At 40.2% G+C, this 18351-nt stretch overlaps 3 protein-coding genes across 3 annotated transcripts; 1 reads left to right on the top strand and 2 right to left on the bottom strand.

The window, feature by feature from the left end:
- Window positions 1-5169: 5169 nt before the first annotated feature.
- Window positions 5170-5854, top strand: SERLADRAFT_458721 (uncharacterized protein; the record flags this gene model as incomplete). Its single annotated transcript, XM_007314465.1, has 3 exons — window positions 5170-5374; window positions 5426-5545; window positions 5595-5854. Coding segments are annotated over 3 exons (543 nt in total), but the record flags the coding sequence as incomplete, so codon positions are not given.
- A 1645-nt stretch (window positions 5855-7499) lies between these two features.
- On the bottom strand, window positions 7500-7848 carry SERLADRAFT_379958 (uncharacterized protein; the record flags this gene model as incomplete). Its single annotated transcript, XM_007314464.1, is given in 2 exon segments — window positions 7500-7719; window positions 7732-7848. Coding segments are annotated over 2 exon segments (266 nt in total), but the record flags the coding sequence as incomplete, so codon positions are not given.
- A 1766-nt stretch (window positions 7849-9614) lies between these two features.
- SERLADRAFT_405909 (uncharacterized protein) lies at window positions 9615-13505 on the bottom strand (the record flags this gene model as incomplete). The annotated part of the gene is made up of 13 exons (XM_007314463.1): window positions 9615-9654; window positions 9710-9836; window positions 10067-10077; window positions 10140-10149; window positions 10308-10657; window positions 10971-11476; window positions 11661-11765; window positions 11832-11950; window positions 11989-12201; window positions 12245-12459; window positions 12632-12717; window positions 12758-12817; window positions 13074-13505. The coding sequence occupies 13 exons, from the start codon at window positions 13503-13505 to the stop codon at window positions 9615-9617; spliced, it is 2274 nt and encodes a 757-aa protein (XP_007314525.1).
- Window positions 13506-18351: the final 4846 nt, after the last annotated feature.

The raw sequence follows: 18351 nt of genomic DNA, 5'->3' as shown, positions 1-18351 counted from the left end.
AAGGCCTCCATGGATACAGAAACTATTAAGGTCCTGCAGCACTTGTGACAGCATGGTCTATTCTTAACACCCAAAGATGTAAATGTAAAGGCATTATTGTATGAGCAAACTTGGTCACAGAATTCATGTGCAGTAATGTCAACCCCATAAAACAGACAGTGTAGTGCAGCAGGTGCTTCCTGGAAAGAATCCAGCCTAAATTGACCTTGAAGGCAGCACACACTGAATTTTGGATGGATCCTGGAAGAACTTGTGGGTCTCTTGGTATTCCAGTGTAGCACTCCACAATTATGGCACTCTACATCCATGTTGCGTAAAGTATGGCAGTATAGAGACTCTACATATGGTTGTCAGGCCTCGTGGTGTATCACCTGTGCTTGGTGGTGGTTGGCAGCCCTGTGAGCCTGATTGGCTAGCTCGTCTTCCCTTTTTTCAAGCTCTTCTTGACCAGTTCTTTGGATCCTAATGAGCTGCTGACCTTGTAGCTCTTCATAATGCAGATCAGCATGCTGAGAATGCTGCTGTACATGTAGCCTAATTGCATCCTGACGTTCAATTTCTTTTTCCTGGTGCATATGGTCCTCAGCCAACTACTGTTCCTGCCTTGGAGCTGTATTGCTTGCTGGCATTGAATCATTTGATCCTCAGCCTGTTCCTGCCTTTGTAGTCTATTACACTATTGATTAACCCGTTCTGCATGTTGGTTTTGAAACCCATCTAATAGACTTTCATTGTAGTCAACACCATGGGTAGCAAGCAACTGGTTACCCTGCCACATTTGAAAAGGGGGAGGGTATGCAGGTCCAGTTAATGGCTGAGGCATGTGATTATCATGCAAAGGTCCTCCAAAATCTGGTTGCACAATATTGATATTTCTCAAATCTCTATAATTCAAGAGGTGCTATTGTCACACACTTGGTGATATCATCTGTTGATGACATTGTATACAATCTCTATTGCAATGTTCACCACATTCTTGTTCAGGAGTCTGTGGAATATGTCTATAAATCACATCAATATATCAGTTAATGGTTAATGACACATTAACAATGCTACACATACTGCATATTTGAATTGCTCATATTCATATTTATGTATTTGCTATATGCACTGATTTATTGATAATTTGGGCTTCTGTACTCAATGTGTCAGTTTTAATTGAATCAACACCATAAACTGTATAGACTCACATTGTGTAAGCTGTGTTTTTATGTGTGGGGAAGGGTCTTTGAATTTACTTTGATGCACACCACTGTGTGGTCGATAATGGCTGTTAATTTTTGTAATGCAAAATGTGCAAATTATTGACACCAATTTGTTTTGTGTGTAGGGCCAGACCACTTCTCCACATAGTAGGAAAAGAGGTTTGTTTGGTTGAATTGTGTCACATCATGCCACAGGCATGAGTTTTGGTGTCCACTATATCGTGTTTTGTAGTAAAAATGATTAAGCACGAGAATTTTCAATATGGCTACAATTTTCACTACAAATTGTTGAATGTCCTTATAAGTGTGAGAATTCTTCAGTGTGGCTGCATTCACTACTACTGTACTGCTGCTCCTGTGTTGCCATAAAAACTACGTGAGTGAAACTAAGCAAAATAACTGACACAATGTGGCATTTTGGGACCATTGTCCCCTTTGTTATAGACTAGGGGCTGTTGCAAAGTGCTGACTGAATTGTTGCTTGATCTCAGCAGACTATGAATTAGAACCACTGATTCATTGTGTGATATGAGAACTGTATGTTCTGTTGCCCTAGAGCATCCTTTTAGCACTGCTCACTTGTAAATTCCTTGATTTGAATTATTATTTATTGTGCTCCTACTGTTTTAGAGTCATCAGGAAAAATGGGGATAGCTATATAGAGCTCTATAGCACTATGAGTACTCATAAAGCTGTTATAGTGGACAAACCTGCTATAGAACCTCTGCCATCTATAGAGCCTTATATAGCTCTATAAATGCTCTTATAGATGTTGGAAATTGTTGTGTGGCTGATTAAAAAAAATTAACACAAACAGGATTTAAACTCTCAACCTGCTAATCAGCTCTTGGGTGACTAAGCAACCTATAGCCACACATCACATTTATCCACTACACCATGAGGGCTTATAAAATGTATTATACAGGTGTTATATATTGACCTTTTATGGACTTAGATTATTTTTTTACTCATTGTCACTACTTATATTTGGATAAATCATTATTCTTATTTTGTGAGTATCAGGGATACAAACTACTATTTCACTAATACAAGCTACATAATTAATTAATACTGTATGATTTATTGGCCCTTTTAAGCACCTTGAACTATATTATAACTATGACCTTCACAGCTATAGGAGCTATGCAGGCTGCTATAGGCTATAATAGCCCTTATAGTACCTTGCCTATAATAATATACTTGACTCCAAACACTTCTGGTCTCTTTCTGTTATTGAACAAGTTTATTAGATTAATCCAGAGTTTGAGGGAATTATAGATACTTCTCCCCTTGGTTAAAATTTTGCCTACTACTATGTTATAAGAGCTATAAGAGCTATGATTGCACTGATAGTACTATAGTTTCTATGAATGCATTTATATATATAGGTGGTGGCTATATAGCGCTATATAGCAAAAGGGTTTTTCCTGATGGTGTATTTGGTTGCATACATGACTTGGTCCTTCTTGGTTTTTAGAGATCTGAACAGTGTATCAGGCTCGTTGCTAGCTGCAGGCTGAGTTGGTATGAATTTGCTTTGAGGTTAAAGAAACACTTACTTGTTGAAATAGGGTCAAAAATGCTAACTAGATTTATAGTGACGAAAATGTGAGGGGCACCAAGCATATCTAGTTAAATAAAGTGAGTGGATATTTCTTGGTGACTGAGGGGGTTACTTGCTGTTTAAAGCTTGATGGATTTTGTGCCTGCTTGTTGTGGTAGATATCACAAGTGTTTTTAGGGGTAAGTTTGCAGATTGATGTTTATAAGGATTTTTACTGAATAGTGGAGGAAAGTTGTGCATAGTATTACTCTGAAAATATACAACAGTGGGCAGGTGAGATATACAAATAGTATTCTTAGTCAAATTAATCTAAAGTTCAATATAGAGAGATTCTGTCCATTATCAAGCCCTTTTGTTTGGTACAGGATGCATTGAACCAATGTTGGTAGATGTTCCAATACATGGTATGTCAAGCATTTGCAACTTACTAGTTGATTTGTGGATGAATGGTGGTGCTGACGGTGTGCCATTGATTAGGGAAACCACATTCACATCTATGCCACGGCTGGACAAGTACAAATTCCATCATAGCATATTGATATTCACCCTCGATAATTGTCAATTGCCATTTAACAGAGTACTTGCTGGATATATGCCAGAGGTACCAGAAAGTCGACGGATGAAGGGGGATGTATTGGCGATTATTCACACTGGTGAAAAGACACTAACAATTCTTGATATTGGATATGAGTATGCTTATGCTGGTGTCATTACCAGTGCTATTATAAGGTAAAACTTTTGATTTAATTTGTATTGCAGAATATTGATGTAATATAGTGGTATTATCTTCGGAGATACTTTCAAGGATAGTAAAAAAACTGTTTATGCAATTTGGGAGTAGTAGGTGATGATGTCACACAGGCTAGTCAGAATTTGAAATTTTTAGGATAGTTTGAAATGTAATAGGATATATTAAATAGCGAATAAGCACATACTACAATTTCAACACTATGTCCGGACCTATTATTTCTCAGTCTTTTGATATATCAGACTATATTTTTGCCTTTTCACTTTGCATGTCATTAATTTTTATGGAGGTACCAGCCGGTACAATCATTTAATGCCTATGGACTACGGAAGCAGATGAAGGGATATATTACTGAAGAAATATGTTGAAGACACAACAAAATTGCAGGCTATTATACATCCAGGGTGTAGTGTCATCACTGGATCAAGTGCACTATGGATATTTATACCTGCAATTGAAACAGCATGGAAGCCTAAATATATCAATATCTTCACACTATTTGGTGCAGCTGAGTTAATCATTAGCTATATCTTGCTAGAATGTACTGACTACTACTTCTTCAAGTGCAGTGAAGTCTATCCTTCATTTCTATTTGACTGCTGTCATGAATTATGTATCCGCTGATGCATTCTTTTCAGCATATCCTACCCTCACCTCCCGCTACAAGAGTTTATTAAATCCAGCAATGATATCTTCTACTGGTCCTCATCCAGAACATATTTCAAAATGTCTCAATAAATATCAGAAGAGAGGATTTGTTGTATTTAATGTTTCATCCAGCCATCAGGAAAAACTCTTTTGCTATGTAGCGATATATAGCCACCACATGTATATATGGATACTTTTATAGCAACCAACCATAGCCCTATAAATGCAATTATAGCCTTTATAGCACAAGATTTAGCTAAAAACAAAACAATAATATTCATAGTCTGAATTTACCATAATGTCTGATAAGTGTATTTACTACTAAAATTGTTGAGATAAAATTTTGTACAAACATCCAAAACATTACTGTGAGTCCAATTAAGTGGACAAGGATCTTTATTTCCCCCAAAGACTGGAATCAAATGACAAACCTGTCTAATTGCAGAAAGGGGTATAACATCACCAGGCAGGTAGCCAGAAGCATTAGACCCAGGTTTGGTGACAAAGTACATTATATGGTTGTCTTCAGCTGTTGGCCTTAGACAAATAAACCATTCAACATAAGCCAAATGATCTTTGGGCCAGTTAGAAGGGGCACTATGTGTGCCATATAAAGTTGTAGGTAACTTGAAGATCACTCTGAGACGTCCAATTCTTGTGCCTGGTACAACTTTTAAACAGATAGTAGATAGAGTTTTAGAGCCAGTTCAAACAGGAAGACACCCAGGGTTTTTGATTAGCCAAAGACGCTGGTCTCAAGCTTGCCGATATGCCAATCCAATGTTTATTAATGCCTACAATGGTGGCTTGCATGCGGAGGGTTGCGGAGGGGATAAAGGGCCATTGTGCAATGAGGCATACCCTACAACCACAAAAGTGATTGTTATCAACATCTGTACATAGTCTGTAGAAATGAGTTGACATATTTCTCGTTTATTGAAAGCTAGACACAAGCAACCACACCCTCAAAAATCACCTCAAAAAATGGTTACAGGTGCTGAACAGGAGAAAGGCAATGATTGTGCAGTTTGATCGGATCAAGATATGCTCGCCCTCATTGAATATGTCAAGAAGGAGGGCAAGGAGGCAGGGGGGAAAGGGCACCAGTTCAAGCCTGCTTCCTGGACCAACCTCATACCACAACTTGCATTAACAACAAAGGCAGGTGCACCGAAGAATGCTGCAAGCATTGGACGTAAATGGAAGAATGTATGTACACAATTTATACAGGGGGATTCAACTTGCTCAGCGTATGAACAACTCAAGACCAAATTCAATCATGTGTGGACCCTGACAACTTTATCTGGTGTTGGGTTTGCTCCTCAAAACAAGAACCACATTAACGAGACCAACAAGGCTATCTGGGATGCCTTGATTGAAGTAAGTGCCCAACCATGCAACCAGATAACGTGAACTTACCGAGGACTAGAAAAACCCTAAAAAGAACTATCAACACTATGCGGAAAATGGGTGGGCCTTCTACGAGGGCATGCAGGATATTATGCCTAGTAAAGGCAAAGGTACACATGCATTCTATGCTGGAGGGGAGGTTACTGGTAATATGGACATCACAGAAGGGGAAGAAGGGGGAGAAGGGGGAGGGGATGAATTAGATGGGCCTGATGATGATGTAGACAATATTGAGATGCATAAAGGTACTAGTGATCGTACCTTAGCCCGTGACCAAACATCTCCGTCTAAAACCAGTGCTGTGGTCAATTTTATTGCGACAACTTCTTCAGCTGCGCCCCCATCCATAAAATCTGTACCGTCTTCAGTTGCACGCCCATCCGTGTTGCCATCCATGTCACCTACCAAGTGCAAGTTGTCTGCTGTTGATGGTACAACAGGGACCCCATCAATCACTTTGTCTTGCTCTTCAAAGAGTGCCCGTTTGTCAGGCCTCTCGATCTTCGATGGGATGAGAGAGGAGATGTCAAGATTGAATGATAACATGAGCTCAGCCAATGTTATCAATGACCACCTTGCCGCATCGGTCGACAACCTCAGTGCCAGATCTCAACCTGCCTCGCAAAATACCACTCCCCTTGTACCATCTGCATCATCTACAGCCATTATGCAGCCCCCTCCCCTCCCATTAAAGAGCATCCCTAACCATCTCTTGCAAAAGGAGACCTACTTGATCAAGAAACAGGTGGTAACATTGATGGACATGTTCTGTTTGAATCCCAACCTCATTGATGACTTCCTTGACTTGCAGGATGATAGTTGTAAGATTTGGGTTGAGACACGTCTTGAAGAATTAGCTATGTAAAATGTAACTTTAGCTTGATATATGTTATTATGCCATGAATGAAACCAAACAATGCTTGTATTTATTCATTCACAACATAAAAAACAGCTTAGTGTGCGGTAAGATGGTTCTCGGCCAAAGTATTCAACTGCAAAACATACGGATCACCCCTTTCTTGCAACTCACAGATATAATCAACCCACATATCCCTCGCAATTCTTGCATGGAGCTGATTTCCCAGTAGTTTATCCCTATTGCTGATAGAACCGGTGGCTAGTGTGCCATAGCTACCGTTATTTAGTTCGTACTCGAGGTTGTTTGGAGTGAGGTCTTGAAGCTCATCAGGATCGTAGATCCAAATGAAGTTGTGGATCATGGAAAGAGCTGGAGGAATGCGGGCTTGGATCTCCTTGCTGTATTCAGGGGATGATGAGAGAAGCTTGAAACATCGCTTGAGGACGCCAAAAATTCTCTCAACATTGAGCTTGTGCATGGCGTAAGTTGAATAGTTCTCTCTCATTCACAGGCCTAGATATAAAATAATTATTATGTTATAATTACAAAACGGCCATCATACCTTGTTTGAGCACGGCCCCACTCAGCAAGGTGATATTGCTCTCCACGATAAGGGACCAGAAGTTCCTTGCACGAACCAAATCCAGCATCAGCTAAATAATACTTCCCCAAAGGGATGCGAAGATCCTGTCGATGTGCTTCATCAAACAGAAGCACATCCCCTGTTGACCCCTCCCAACCTGCCAGCATGTAGAAGAAGTGTAAGTCGAACGAGCAACATGCAAGGCAGTTTTGCAAGACCCCTCCTTTGTGGTTGACGGAAAGATACCGGTCCTCACTTGCTGGCGTACATGCAATGTGCGTGCCGTTAATTGCACCAAGTGCATCCTTGAAATATGGATATAACTTCCAATTGTCTTTGATCTCAGGAGGGACAGGGGTAGTCACATGGGGTAGTTGAACGAATGTAGTGTAGATTGGCCACAATAAGAACGCAATGAGCATTTGTTTAAAATATCTATAATTTCATTAGTAAACTATAGAACAAGAAAAATACATACTTACTTTGAAATTGTATTGTTTGACCTTTGGAACCGTTCACCCAAATGTTGAGTGGAAAGGCCAGTAACACTGGCATAGAGGAAAATGGCGAGCTTTTTGTTTAAGCTGATATATTTTGAGCCTTGGATACCGGTATCTCTCAATGTCTCAGCAAGCTTCTCAAATACTTGGAGGCTAACCCTCAGCTCACTACGGATATGGTCGGGGTGTCCATCAATTAATTCCTGGACCCACACTTCACCAGTAAGACTAGACATGTGGTAGGGTTGCTTGTTATACATTGATTTGGCGTGATAAATTGATGCTGCAGTTGCGGTGCTAAAAGCTAGGTTAGACATATGATTCATTCTTTCTGTTTTCAATGATGGCCTTAAGCACAGCAGAGAGGCGTTTTATACTCTCAGGTCGCTGCTCAGGCTGAAGCTAAGGCTGATCTTCATCTTCAAGTTCGGGATCCATGATTGCACTACTTACCATATTTGGAATCACGATGGGAGTAGAACCATTGAAGCTCCGACTTAATTTGTCAGCAAAAAGCTTGAGACAGCCATTTTTGGCTAATCAAAAACCCTGGGTGTCTTCCTGTCCGAACTGGCTCTTATATTATACAACTTACCTATTAAACCTGTTGATTCACAGTTATTGGAGTTCATTACTATAATAGTATCAAACCTAGGAGGCTGTCCACCAACACTTGAGGGTTTTGCCTTTACAGCATCTATTTGGTCACCAAACAAGTCCACATTGTTTTCAAGAGTCTCAAGGGAGAATTTGAACGAGTGGAAAACATCAAGGTTTTGAAATGGAAAAGGATAAGATCTTGTTTGTGCTCTGGAATGGGGCTGCTGTAATTTTGAATTAAAATAGATTTTGAGTACGTCCTCAAAGCCTGGGCAGGAGTGCTTCTGGGATTTGCTTGGATTCTTTGCAATAATGATATGACAATCCTGATACTTGGCACAAAGGAAAACATCTTCATCGTCTTTTTCCATGCTCATTTTAAGATAACTCTCAAAAGCAAATATTTTTTCCCTATGCAGCAGCCAGGTGATCATTTGAGGAGCTTCATTCCTCTTATTGGAGGCCCTCCATCCATCTTTAGCAAAGTCTATATGAAATCTTTCAAAACATCTCTGTAGTTGGTGGTTGTTACGATAAAACATTTTCGGACCTTTAATTTTCATTCTCCTCTTTAACCTTTTACTGTAGTTTTCTCACATTTTGCCATGTGGCACTTTCCCTTTTGTTCAAACTCCTCTTTCTCGTGCTGCACTGCCTCTCTTCTTATTTTAGCTACAAGTCTCTCATGCAGTGGAGCTGGTCACACAGGCTAGACCCCATGACATCATCAGCCACTGCCTCTATCAACTGTACAGTACATATGTACAAACAAACCTGTAGTAGTATATATAGACCAATAGATCAAGGAGACTCCTCAGCAAGTCCTCCTGTTGTATTCTCACAACTAACTTGTTGAAGCCTAAAGGGTAACCACTCCCTCATTATTCTCTCTATAGCTTGTCTGAGTTGTGCGCTAGAGTAACAAACCACCATGTGCTTGAAAACGCCCTGGTATAACTGGTGTAGAATATCAGGAGTGATTGCAATATGGATGTTACAGTGAGGAAACCCAGTCCAAAAAGGCTTATAGACAGATCCAGATACTAATTGCTCCTTGCACCTCCCTTGAAACTGATGAAATAAATGTGTATCTTCCTTAGCCTTGTTAATTACTGACTCTGTCCATTGATCAGTATGTGGCTCTCCTGCAGTAGAGGCTGAAAGCTCTTTTGGAGGTCACTTGCATTTGGGGCAGGTATCATATTTTGAGCATGTCACCAGATACTGCTCTGGATAATCAGCCACATAGCAGGCTAGCACAGGGTATACTCTTCTCACTGCTCCATCTCCTCCTACCACCTGTATTCCATCCCTCCCAGCTTTTTTTAATGGGTCCAAAATAATCTTCATTGACTCACAAAATAGTCTTTGCACTCTGGATGACTTTTCTCTCGCAGTGAGTTGCATGCCTATGATTAATGTTTCCCAATGTTAGATACACAGGATAGACACATTTAGAATCTGAGAACTGCGTCAATTGTGTTTTGTCTGTAGAAATCATGACTGGTAGAAGGGCTGCTCCCTTAGGTAGATCTGCCTGCACACATAAGAGTTAACATTCATATAAAATTAATATCAAGTGTAATACTGACTTGGATTGCATGCCACCACTTTCCAGTCCATATTTCATTGTAAATTCTATTTTCTTTCTGTGCATTACTGAATATCTTTTTAGGCTTGCAGATGATGTGTTTTGCATGGGCTGGGTTGCAAAGGAAGCTATGAATGACAGAAAAGACATCACAGTAATGAATTAGATGCTTGTTATCAGGGGCATTTGGGAATGCAATGGTTTTTGACGTTCATTCAGCTCTGGATGGAATACGTGAGTCAATAATCTCAATCTTGTGTAGCCCTCTAATGTTATGATAAGGCAAACCCAGTCTCTTTTTGACTGAAACAATGGCTGCTTTAAGGAAGACCAGCAAGTGAATATAATAAAAACATACCCCTGGAATAGCTAACAAATAGTCAAATGATCTGTGACCTATTCCATCCTGGATTTCCCAACAGGTGACTCACCAGTCTGTTTCTGATGCAAATGGAAAAAACCTAGTATCCTGTGGTCCAGAGGCAACCGGGAAATTATATTCTATACCACATCCCCATACTCATCTACCGCTTCTCTTGTCCCTTTAAACTTTTTTCTCCATGTCTAATGCAAGGTATGGTCCATATATATTATCTGACCTGCTGTAGAGTGGAGAATTTCTACACGCTTATCATTATTATCATTCAGGGAAATGGCATTTGGATAATTAGAAGAGCCGGCTGCCTCCCCTGGCTCCAGATCCTTCTGTTCAGGTTGCCTGAGTGGGATGAATGCAAATATATTTTTTTGAATATCTTCCATGGCATATCCGATAGATTCCTCCTGGAATGGATATAGAGGGCCATAGTGGTTATCTAAATTTTCTTCCACCAGCAATCCTTGCCTCTCCAAGTAGCCATTCTGATGGGTTAGGATCTCTCTCAATTTACCCTTGCAATACCAAGCACAGCTTTTTGCACAGCCAAGATGCATATTGAGGGCACAGGTGCTAGAAAAAGATCTGCCACATGATGCTGGGCATGGGTGGGGGGCATTATGGTTGACAAACATTTTGTTAGGTTGGAGAATGAGGAACAACAAATGCTACAGAGAACCTAATTTTACAGACGTCAAACATGGTCACATTACAAATACATGACTATTTAGTACAAGGGCACTTAGGATCTGCAATATCAGAAGCAAGAAACAAAGACAAGGCACTATAACAGTGTTTGAGAGATTGGAGAGTAACAGCTTGCAGACGATTGGAGGCCTTGACTGCCTGAAGAGAGGATGTGGAGAAAGTAATCAAATTTGAATACCTTGCCATACTTCCACTGGTCCCCTTTGTGCATGAAACATAGCTCAACACCAAAGGGGCCTGGAATGCAAATTGCTTGTCATTGGACCTCCAAAGATCCAGATAATGAACAAACCCTGATGGTCTGCTAAAAGGCCTCCTCAGATCCTTCCATGTTTCATTGCATTGAATTTCCTCTAGAGCTTCCCTGAGGATATTGAGAATATTGTCATGGAAGACATGCAATAGTATAAAGAATGGTGGTGGACCTGCCTCTACAAATCTCTTTGAGAGGAACAATGTGGACCCAAACAGAACCTTGCAGAGGCGCTTGAAGTAAGGGATTATAAAGGCAAAGTATTCAGATATATTGTTTTCAAGAAACACGCTGAGACCATTAACTCTGCCACAGGTCCAATACTTGTGGAAAGTAGTGTCAGAGCGGGTAAACATTGAAGTGAACTTGGGATTTAGCCATTTCTTGATGTTGTCCTTTTCTTTAGCATCTGCATCTTTCATCTCATACAGCTTTACCATTAAGACACACATAGCTAGCAATACATAATAGAACGACTCCAGGTTGTGATGGGCAGTGTGTCGAATCCAGTCACCAGGCTATGCATTTTGCACTTCCACAGCCATAAAAGGCTCTGTCCCCTGTAAGAAATACATAAAACAAAATAATTAAATGATGGCTGATATAAACACTTACTGTACGCTCAAGAACATGATTTCTATTACCAACCTGCCGGCCCTCCTTACTCAACTGTTGTATAACCATAACCTCATCAAGAGTACCCTCTGCAACATCCAACGTCTACTCAGGTTGATTATGACGTAAAAATGAATCCGACAAATAGACACTCTGGTCGGAGCGGATTACTTCTTCCTCGTGGTTAACAGTGGATAGCTTGGACTTCACCAACTCTTGTAGCTTCTGGATGTCACCAGATTTCAATCCAAAATAGTGGTCATCCTGGTCTGAATCTTCAGACACCTTATCTAAGCATTCATTTGAGTTGTCTGAATGCTCTGCTAACTCTTCAGTATCTTCAAATACAGCTGCAAATCCCCAGTCTGTAAACCCCTCTGTATGTGAGTATTGGGAGGTGCACGTCCCTCTGGAGCTTTCAAAGGGGGCCAGTCAGACAGTGCTTGATCAACAATAAGGGAGTTGCTGATTGAGCCATCCCGGTGTAAGACTTTCACAGGAACTTGGCCTGAAACAGAGGTTGCCATCATGTTCTTGTGACCTAGTGAATGTTAGTATAGATAAATAAATGGTGGGTATGATACTTGCTTTGATGAGATCAATGATCATAACATGGAGCTCCTCTAGGCAATTAAAATCTGTTTTAATTGCACCAGCAGGTGCAGTCGTTGAACAAATGTGAACATGCAGCTGGTAAGGGTGGTGTGGATGAGCCAAAGCTTGGGCCTTCTCCTTGTTTTTCAGGGATAATGTGGAGCCAAGGGCATCACAAATATTGGATGTGGAATTATATTCTGGACTTTGGCTTGATTGATCATGCTGGGCCCATCATTTTGAGCTACAACCTTTCTCTTCACACATGAGACCTGGGACTCCCTATACTCCCTTTGCCTCAAGCAGGCGAAGAATTGTACCCTCAGTAAGACGGCAGCGAGTATCATGCCAAGTATCCTTCACTATCAGATTGACACCTTTTGACCGCAATGTCCATGGGTCGTCTGATCTCCTCAATATAGGTAATTGTGCTTGCCAGACTATACATCCATGCCCATGGATGCTGTCAGAAATGAAGAGAATACAGTGAACCTTCAACTCACCCAAAGCACTGACGCAAACATAATTGGGGTTGGCCCCAGTATTGTAGCCCAAACACTTGTCTGAGCCATGGGAAAATCCAAGGAGAAGGTGAAGAAAAAGTGTTGGTTGCTGGTGAAAATTGAGTTCAAATGTAATAATTGAGCCACCCTGATCCATGTAAAGCAAAGTGAAGGAGAAACCCCATATAGAAAGACCTTAAAAGTGCATGAGATTAATAGGAGACTAGACAATAATGTAAGGAGTACCTAAAGTGTAGATACATTGATCTTGTGCAGCCCCAACAAATGACAATCTTCCCATAAGCTGTTTGCGTACAAGACTGTTGGCATTTCTCATAGTTGCAAGAGGGAGCTTAGGGGGATAAGACGTGTTACTGGAGGATATGAGTACAAGGTCTGGGCGGCACCTTCCACCAGCATCACCGACTGCTTGGATGGCATACACAGAAGTCCACCATCTGGAACTCTTGAAGGTGCCAGAATCCACAAGGGGATCAACTTTGTGAACCAGATAGTTGAGAAAATCTGCAACCTCTCCTTCTGAGCCAGGGCTCCACTTTCCTGACTCAGACAAGTAAAGCCCTTCCTGTTGGAGGCATTTGAAGGCAGTAAGCAAGGGGTTTTTTTGAGTGAGAGCACCCAGCATAGATGGGAAGAGTTCAGATAGGGGAAATAGGATGTGAAGCATGTCTTCAAGGGCGCAGTAACTCTTCAAGGGACCTGCCTCTGCCTTGATAAGGGGGTCCATAAAGGTGTGATAATATTGCTTAGATCCTTTAAATAAGAAAATGTTGAACTGGAACAGGGATAAGTGAGAGAGAAATCAAGAAAATAATTGGATGGACATGTGAGGCAACGATAAACTATAACAAAAACGAAACCTGTCTCCTTCTGCACTTGTAGGGAGTAAGGGGTTCAATGAGCTTGAGGTCGACAGATGCCAGTAAATATAGCGAGTAGAGGACTTTAAGAGGTAAGCTTCAAAGGTTTTCGTTGAGGAGTAAAACAGGTATATTCAGTAATAGCAAACTAAGGAGCTATACATGAATAGGTAAGACTTTATATAGTGAACTGTTCGTTCCTCAGACCAAAAGGAGAATAATTGAAAAGTGGTCTGAGGAACCAATCGGCCAATAAGAAAAAGAGAGGACAACTATTGTACGACTTTTAACTTGATTAATCAGCGGGTGAGAGTTTTGTACTAATAATAGAGGTTTGTTACGCGTGTTCAGGAACCGTATCCTCATGATGAGGTATGATCCTGAACAAGGTGTTTATTAGTATATCCAGGCTTTACTGGGGCTTGGAGCTGGTTGGCAAGATGCCTACTACCAGTCCCTACTCAGTGTGCTGGCTGGTTGGGAGCAATACCCAGTCTCTGATCTGTGATATAAAGTGGTAGTGATGGTTAAGAAAGCCTGTGAGGGCTATGAGAAGTAAAATGGCAAATGATACCTCTAGCCCTAGAGCCAGAGGTGTAATGGGAAAAGTGTTCGAGAACCAAGACATAGAGAAGATAAGAAAATGATAAAACGGTCCTTACAGAACATACTTTGGGTTTGGTTGGTGGGGTACCGTGGTGTCGGATGGGAAAACCTTCCAAAGAAGACGGGCGCTATAAAGTTCAAAACTATGGTGCAAACCAATAATGTACTTACATTGAGCGTGGCCATGGGAAGATTCCTAGGAAAAATGTCAATAATGGGTAAGCGACACAATTTTGATACTTAGCAGCAAGCTAGCCCTGATGGAGGCCTGTGGAAGCCATACTTCCTTGAGCTGGAACCTGCAGGCATGGGTAAGTAAGATGGGATAAAATAGCTGTGTGTCCAAAAGCAGGAAGTGCTTGCCTTGCTGAGTACTTCCTGCTTTCGGAGGGGATATGTGATTGCACATTTTCCTAAAGTGGGGGTTACTTGGATGTTTGCACACCTTCCTAGAAAGGATGTTGCTTGGACGTTTGCACACCTTCTATTTATGGTCGGACCAAGAATAGCAGGTGCTTAAATGCCTGCTCAACTTTCTTTTTTGTTTAAGTACTCTGTTAGTAGTAAAGTCTATTCATAGTCTAGATTGTTTGATTCTTTTGATGATATTACTTTTGATATCATGCATTTATTGCATTACCCTTGAAGTTATAATGACAATAAATGTCCAAATAATTGATCCAATCTATAGGTACAAGGTGAAAGCTATAAGACTTGTATTACAGCTATTTGTTCTATAAAAACTATAAAACCTAGGCAAAAGATATAATTAGTTGGCTTGACTGTAAAAGTAAAAAAAGATCCCCAGCATCTATAACAGCTATAATTGGTTAGCTTGACTGTAAAAGTAAAAAAAGATCCCCAATATCTATAAAAGCCTATATGTGGCTCTATAAATGCCAGAGGTTCTATAACAGATCTGACAGTTATGATAACTTTATAAGTACCTATAAACATGTATAGCTTTATATTTGCTCTAAATAGCTACCCCCATTTTTCGTGATGGCGTTGGTCCATCTGCTGGAGTACATTCTACTATCCATCAGTGTCATGTTTCAATAGAATGCTCCCTCACACTGCATTCAACTTTTGACCAGAGGAGCGCTATAATCAGTCTTTCAACCAAGAGTACAATTCTAAACAAATTTACATTGGACAGTGAACCAGAATGTGAGAATATAATATGGAGCTTGACGGTGAGAAAATGTAATGGAGAGTACTATAAGGTTCCCCTATTAATATCAATACTGTAGTAGATTGTCATGGAAATATATGTAGGACATATTTAGAGTATTTACATGTTTTGAAGTTGTGTATTGGTGTACTCCAATTCATTATCATTGTTAGACCTACTGGGGTTGAATGCAGATATTGGTACAAACAAGAATAGCAGTCAGTGAAAATAACTCACAGTTCTTGATTTTTATTGTTATTGCTCTTTGTGCTTCTCTTTTTTTTTTTTTTTTCAATTGGACTATATATTATGGAAAATTAATAAGTTAAATCAAAATCAGTATGAAAAATACAGACACTTCTGAAATGTTTGCCTTGTTGCTTTGATTTGTTTCAAGACTATTTATGATTTCAAGGGTTTGACTAATGGTACATATTTTGTTTTCAATGGTTGTGGTTTCAAGACCTCCATTATTGTTTAACAACAAAATGTGTTCTTGAAGTTTTTTTGCTGGAGATTGGCATTCAGAGGCATTAAATTTGGAGTAGAAGTTTGTAATTCAGTTGGTATTCTAAAGTACACATATAATCAGTCAATATCTGTTGGAGAAATTATTCCACTCACGTAAGTGAAGTATTGGTGGCATGTTTAGGTGATTTCAATATACATTCAAGGGGAATTCTTGTTGGCTTGCTTGATTGACTAGTTTATATGATTAAAAAATTATTTTAACGCAAGATTGAATTGATGGATTACCTTTGAAAGGGAGACACATATGTAGTTTTATCGTCACTTTGTTTTGGGTTCTATAATGGACAAGTAAATGAGTACGTGCAAGATAGAGTTGTACAATACCCGTCATATTTTAGTGAAGAAAGTTTGTGCGTAGAACTGGTAATGATGAGGGTTAAATATTATTAAAAAATAATGCAAATACCTTATAGAAGCAGGTACAAATGGTGAAGGTCTATAAGGCCCATCACAAATATTTTTTTGTTTGTAAGGATTAGCCTTTTGAGGTTCTCCTTGTTTAAGGATAAGAATTTGTTGCACCAGTCCACTAAAAGTATCAAAGGTAGTATCTTTACGGATGAAATAGTGCTTTATCATAAAATGAACTTTGACAAGAGCATTTTTCATCATTGAATAAGCATCTTCTGGTTCAACAAATTGGTCATTGGAGTACAGTCTGATATGATGCACACAATATTGGGATTTCATGGCCATAAGGTTGTCTTGATATTCCTCGGGTACAGGCCAGTTTTCCATTTCATGTTCATATACAATGGAATCTGAATAATATGGATTAATAATTTTGTTAGATGTCACTAGCATAAAGCTTACCTTCATCAGTAAAATCTTCTGAATGAGAAGATGGCTATAAGATGTTTTAGACAAAAAACAATAAAGAAATAATAAAGCGTACAAGTTTTTTTGAAAATAGGGGTACTGAATCTGATAGTTTTAATACGGCCTTGTTCATACAAAATGGTATTAATTAGCACTGAAGAGACGCGAGTCAAAATTGGTGTAGGACTTCAACTTTTCGGAGTCCCCAATCTGCCGAATACCTCAACGCCTCAAAGCCACTCTAAGTATTTTTTTACTTCCCCTATTGCTCCTCGGATGGTGAACAATGGTTACTCCATGGAGTGGTGGCTATGCTCCATGGAGAACAATGGTTGCTTTGGCAGAGACCGGGTTTATCCGGTTTTGTCACTCCCACTCGAGTGCAACCGTAGTCCCATAGCTTTAGAGAATTTCCAGTGTTTTTCATGAGTGAGGGGTTCAGTGAGAATGTCTGCAACCATATCTCCTGTAGGAACGTATCTGATTACTGCCTCTCCCTTTGATACTAAGTCATCTCGGATAAAATGATATTTCCGTTGAATGTGTTTTGTGCGAGCACAGAACTGTGGATTTCGTGTAAGAATGATAGCTGCTTGATTGTCACAGTGCAGTGTTGTAGGTCCATTTTGAGCATGTCCAATTTCTTCAAAAAATGTCCGAAGCCATGCAAGGTGTTGTCCAGCATTGCTCAATCTGGAGACATCTGTGCCATCATATTGTAGTTCCATGTCCCTGGTTGCTTTCAGATATCGGAGGACACATTTTGCAGCTTCCCAGTGATGGCTCCTTGGAGCTGAGCTATGCCTGCTTAGTATTCCAACAACGTAGGCAATGTCTGGGCGGGTTCCGAGCATGGCATACATGAGGGAGCCTACAATTGAGAGGTATGACACTTGACGCCCTTCAATATGCATCTCGTGTTGCACAATATCTTCCCCTGGAGCATTTGCAAGGAGTTTTGATCCATGGGCCATTGGTGTCCATACTGGTTTGCAGTTCTTCATTCCAGTACGCTCCAGGACTGTGTCAATGTATTGGCATTGCAATAGGGATATTGTTTTGTTTGAACAATCACGTTGGATTTCTATTCTGAGGATGCATTTTGCTTCTCCAAGGTCCCGCATTTTGAATATGGATTTGAGTTTGGCTTTTGTGATATCCATGAATTTCCGGGATGAAGCTCCTAGGAGGAGGTCATCTACATAGACAACAACAAAGCATATTTGTTTGTTGTCCCGGAATACATAGAGACATGTTTCTGCATTTAGTCTTGTGAAACCGAGCTCCTGGAGCTTGCGATCAAAAGTTTTGTTCCATGTACGACCAGCTTGTTTTAACCCGTAGATGGATTTCTTCAATCTCCAGCAGTATCCAGGTTGGATAGGAACACCCCCTGGAGGAAGCATGTACAGTTCTTCTTCAAGTTCTCCATTGAGATAAGCTGTGGATACGTCCATTTGATCAAGTTCTAGGTCGTACTTTGCTGCCAGGGCTAGAATAATTCAGATTGACTCTAAGTTTGCAACCAGAGCAAAAACCTCCTGGTAACTACCAAGGAGATGCCTGCTTTCCGCCATTTACCA

Source organism: Serpula lacrymans, assembly GCF_000218685.1.
Source record: "Serpula lacrymans var. lacrymans S7.9 unplaced genomic scaffold SERLAscaffold_3, whole genome shotgun sequence".
Lineage (NCBI taxonomy): Eukaryota > Fungi > Basidiomycota > Agaricomycetes > Boletales > Serpulaceae > Serpula > Serpula lacrymans.
The sequence above is the reverse complement of the archived record's forward strand: the minus strand, read 5'-3'. Positions and strand labels throughout refer to the sequence as shown.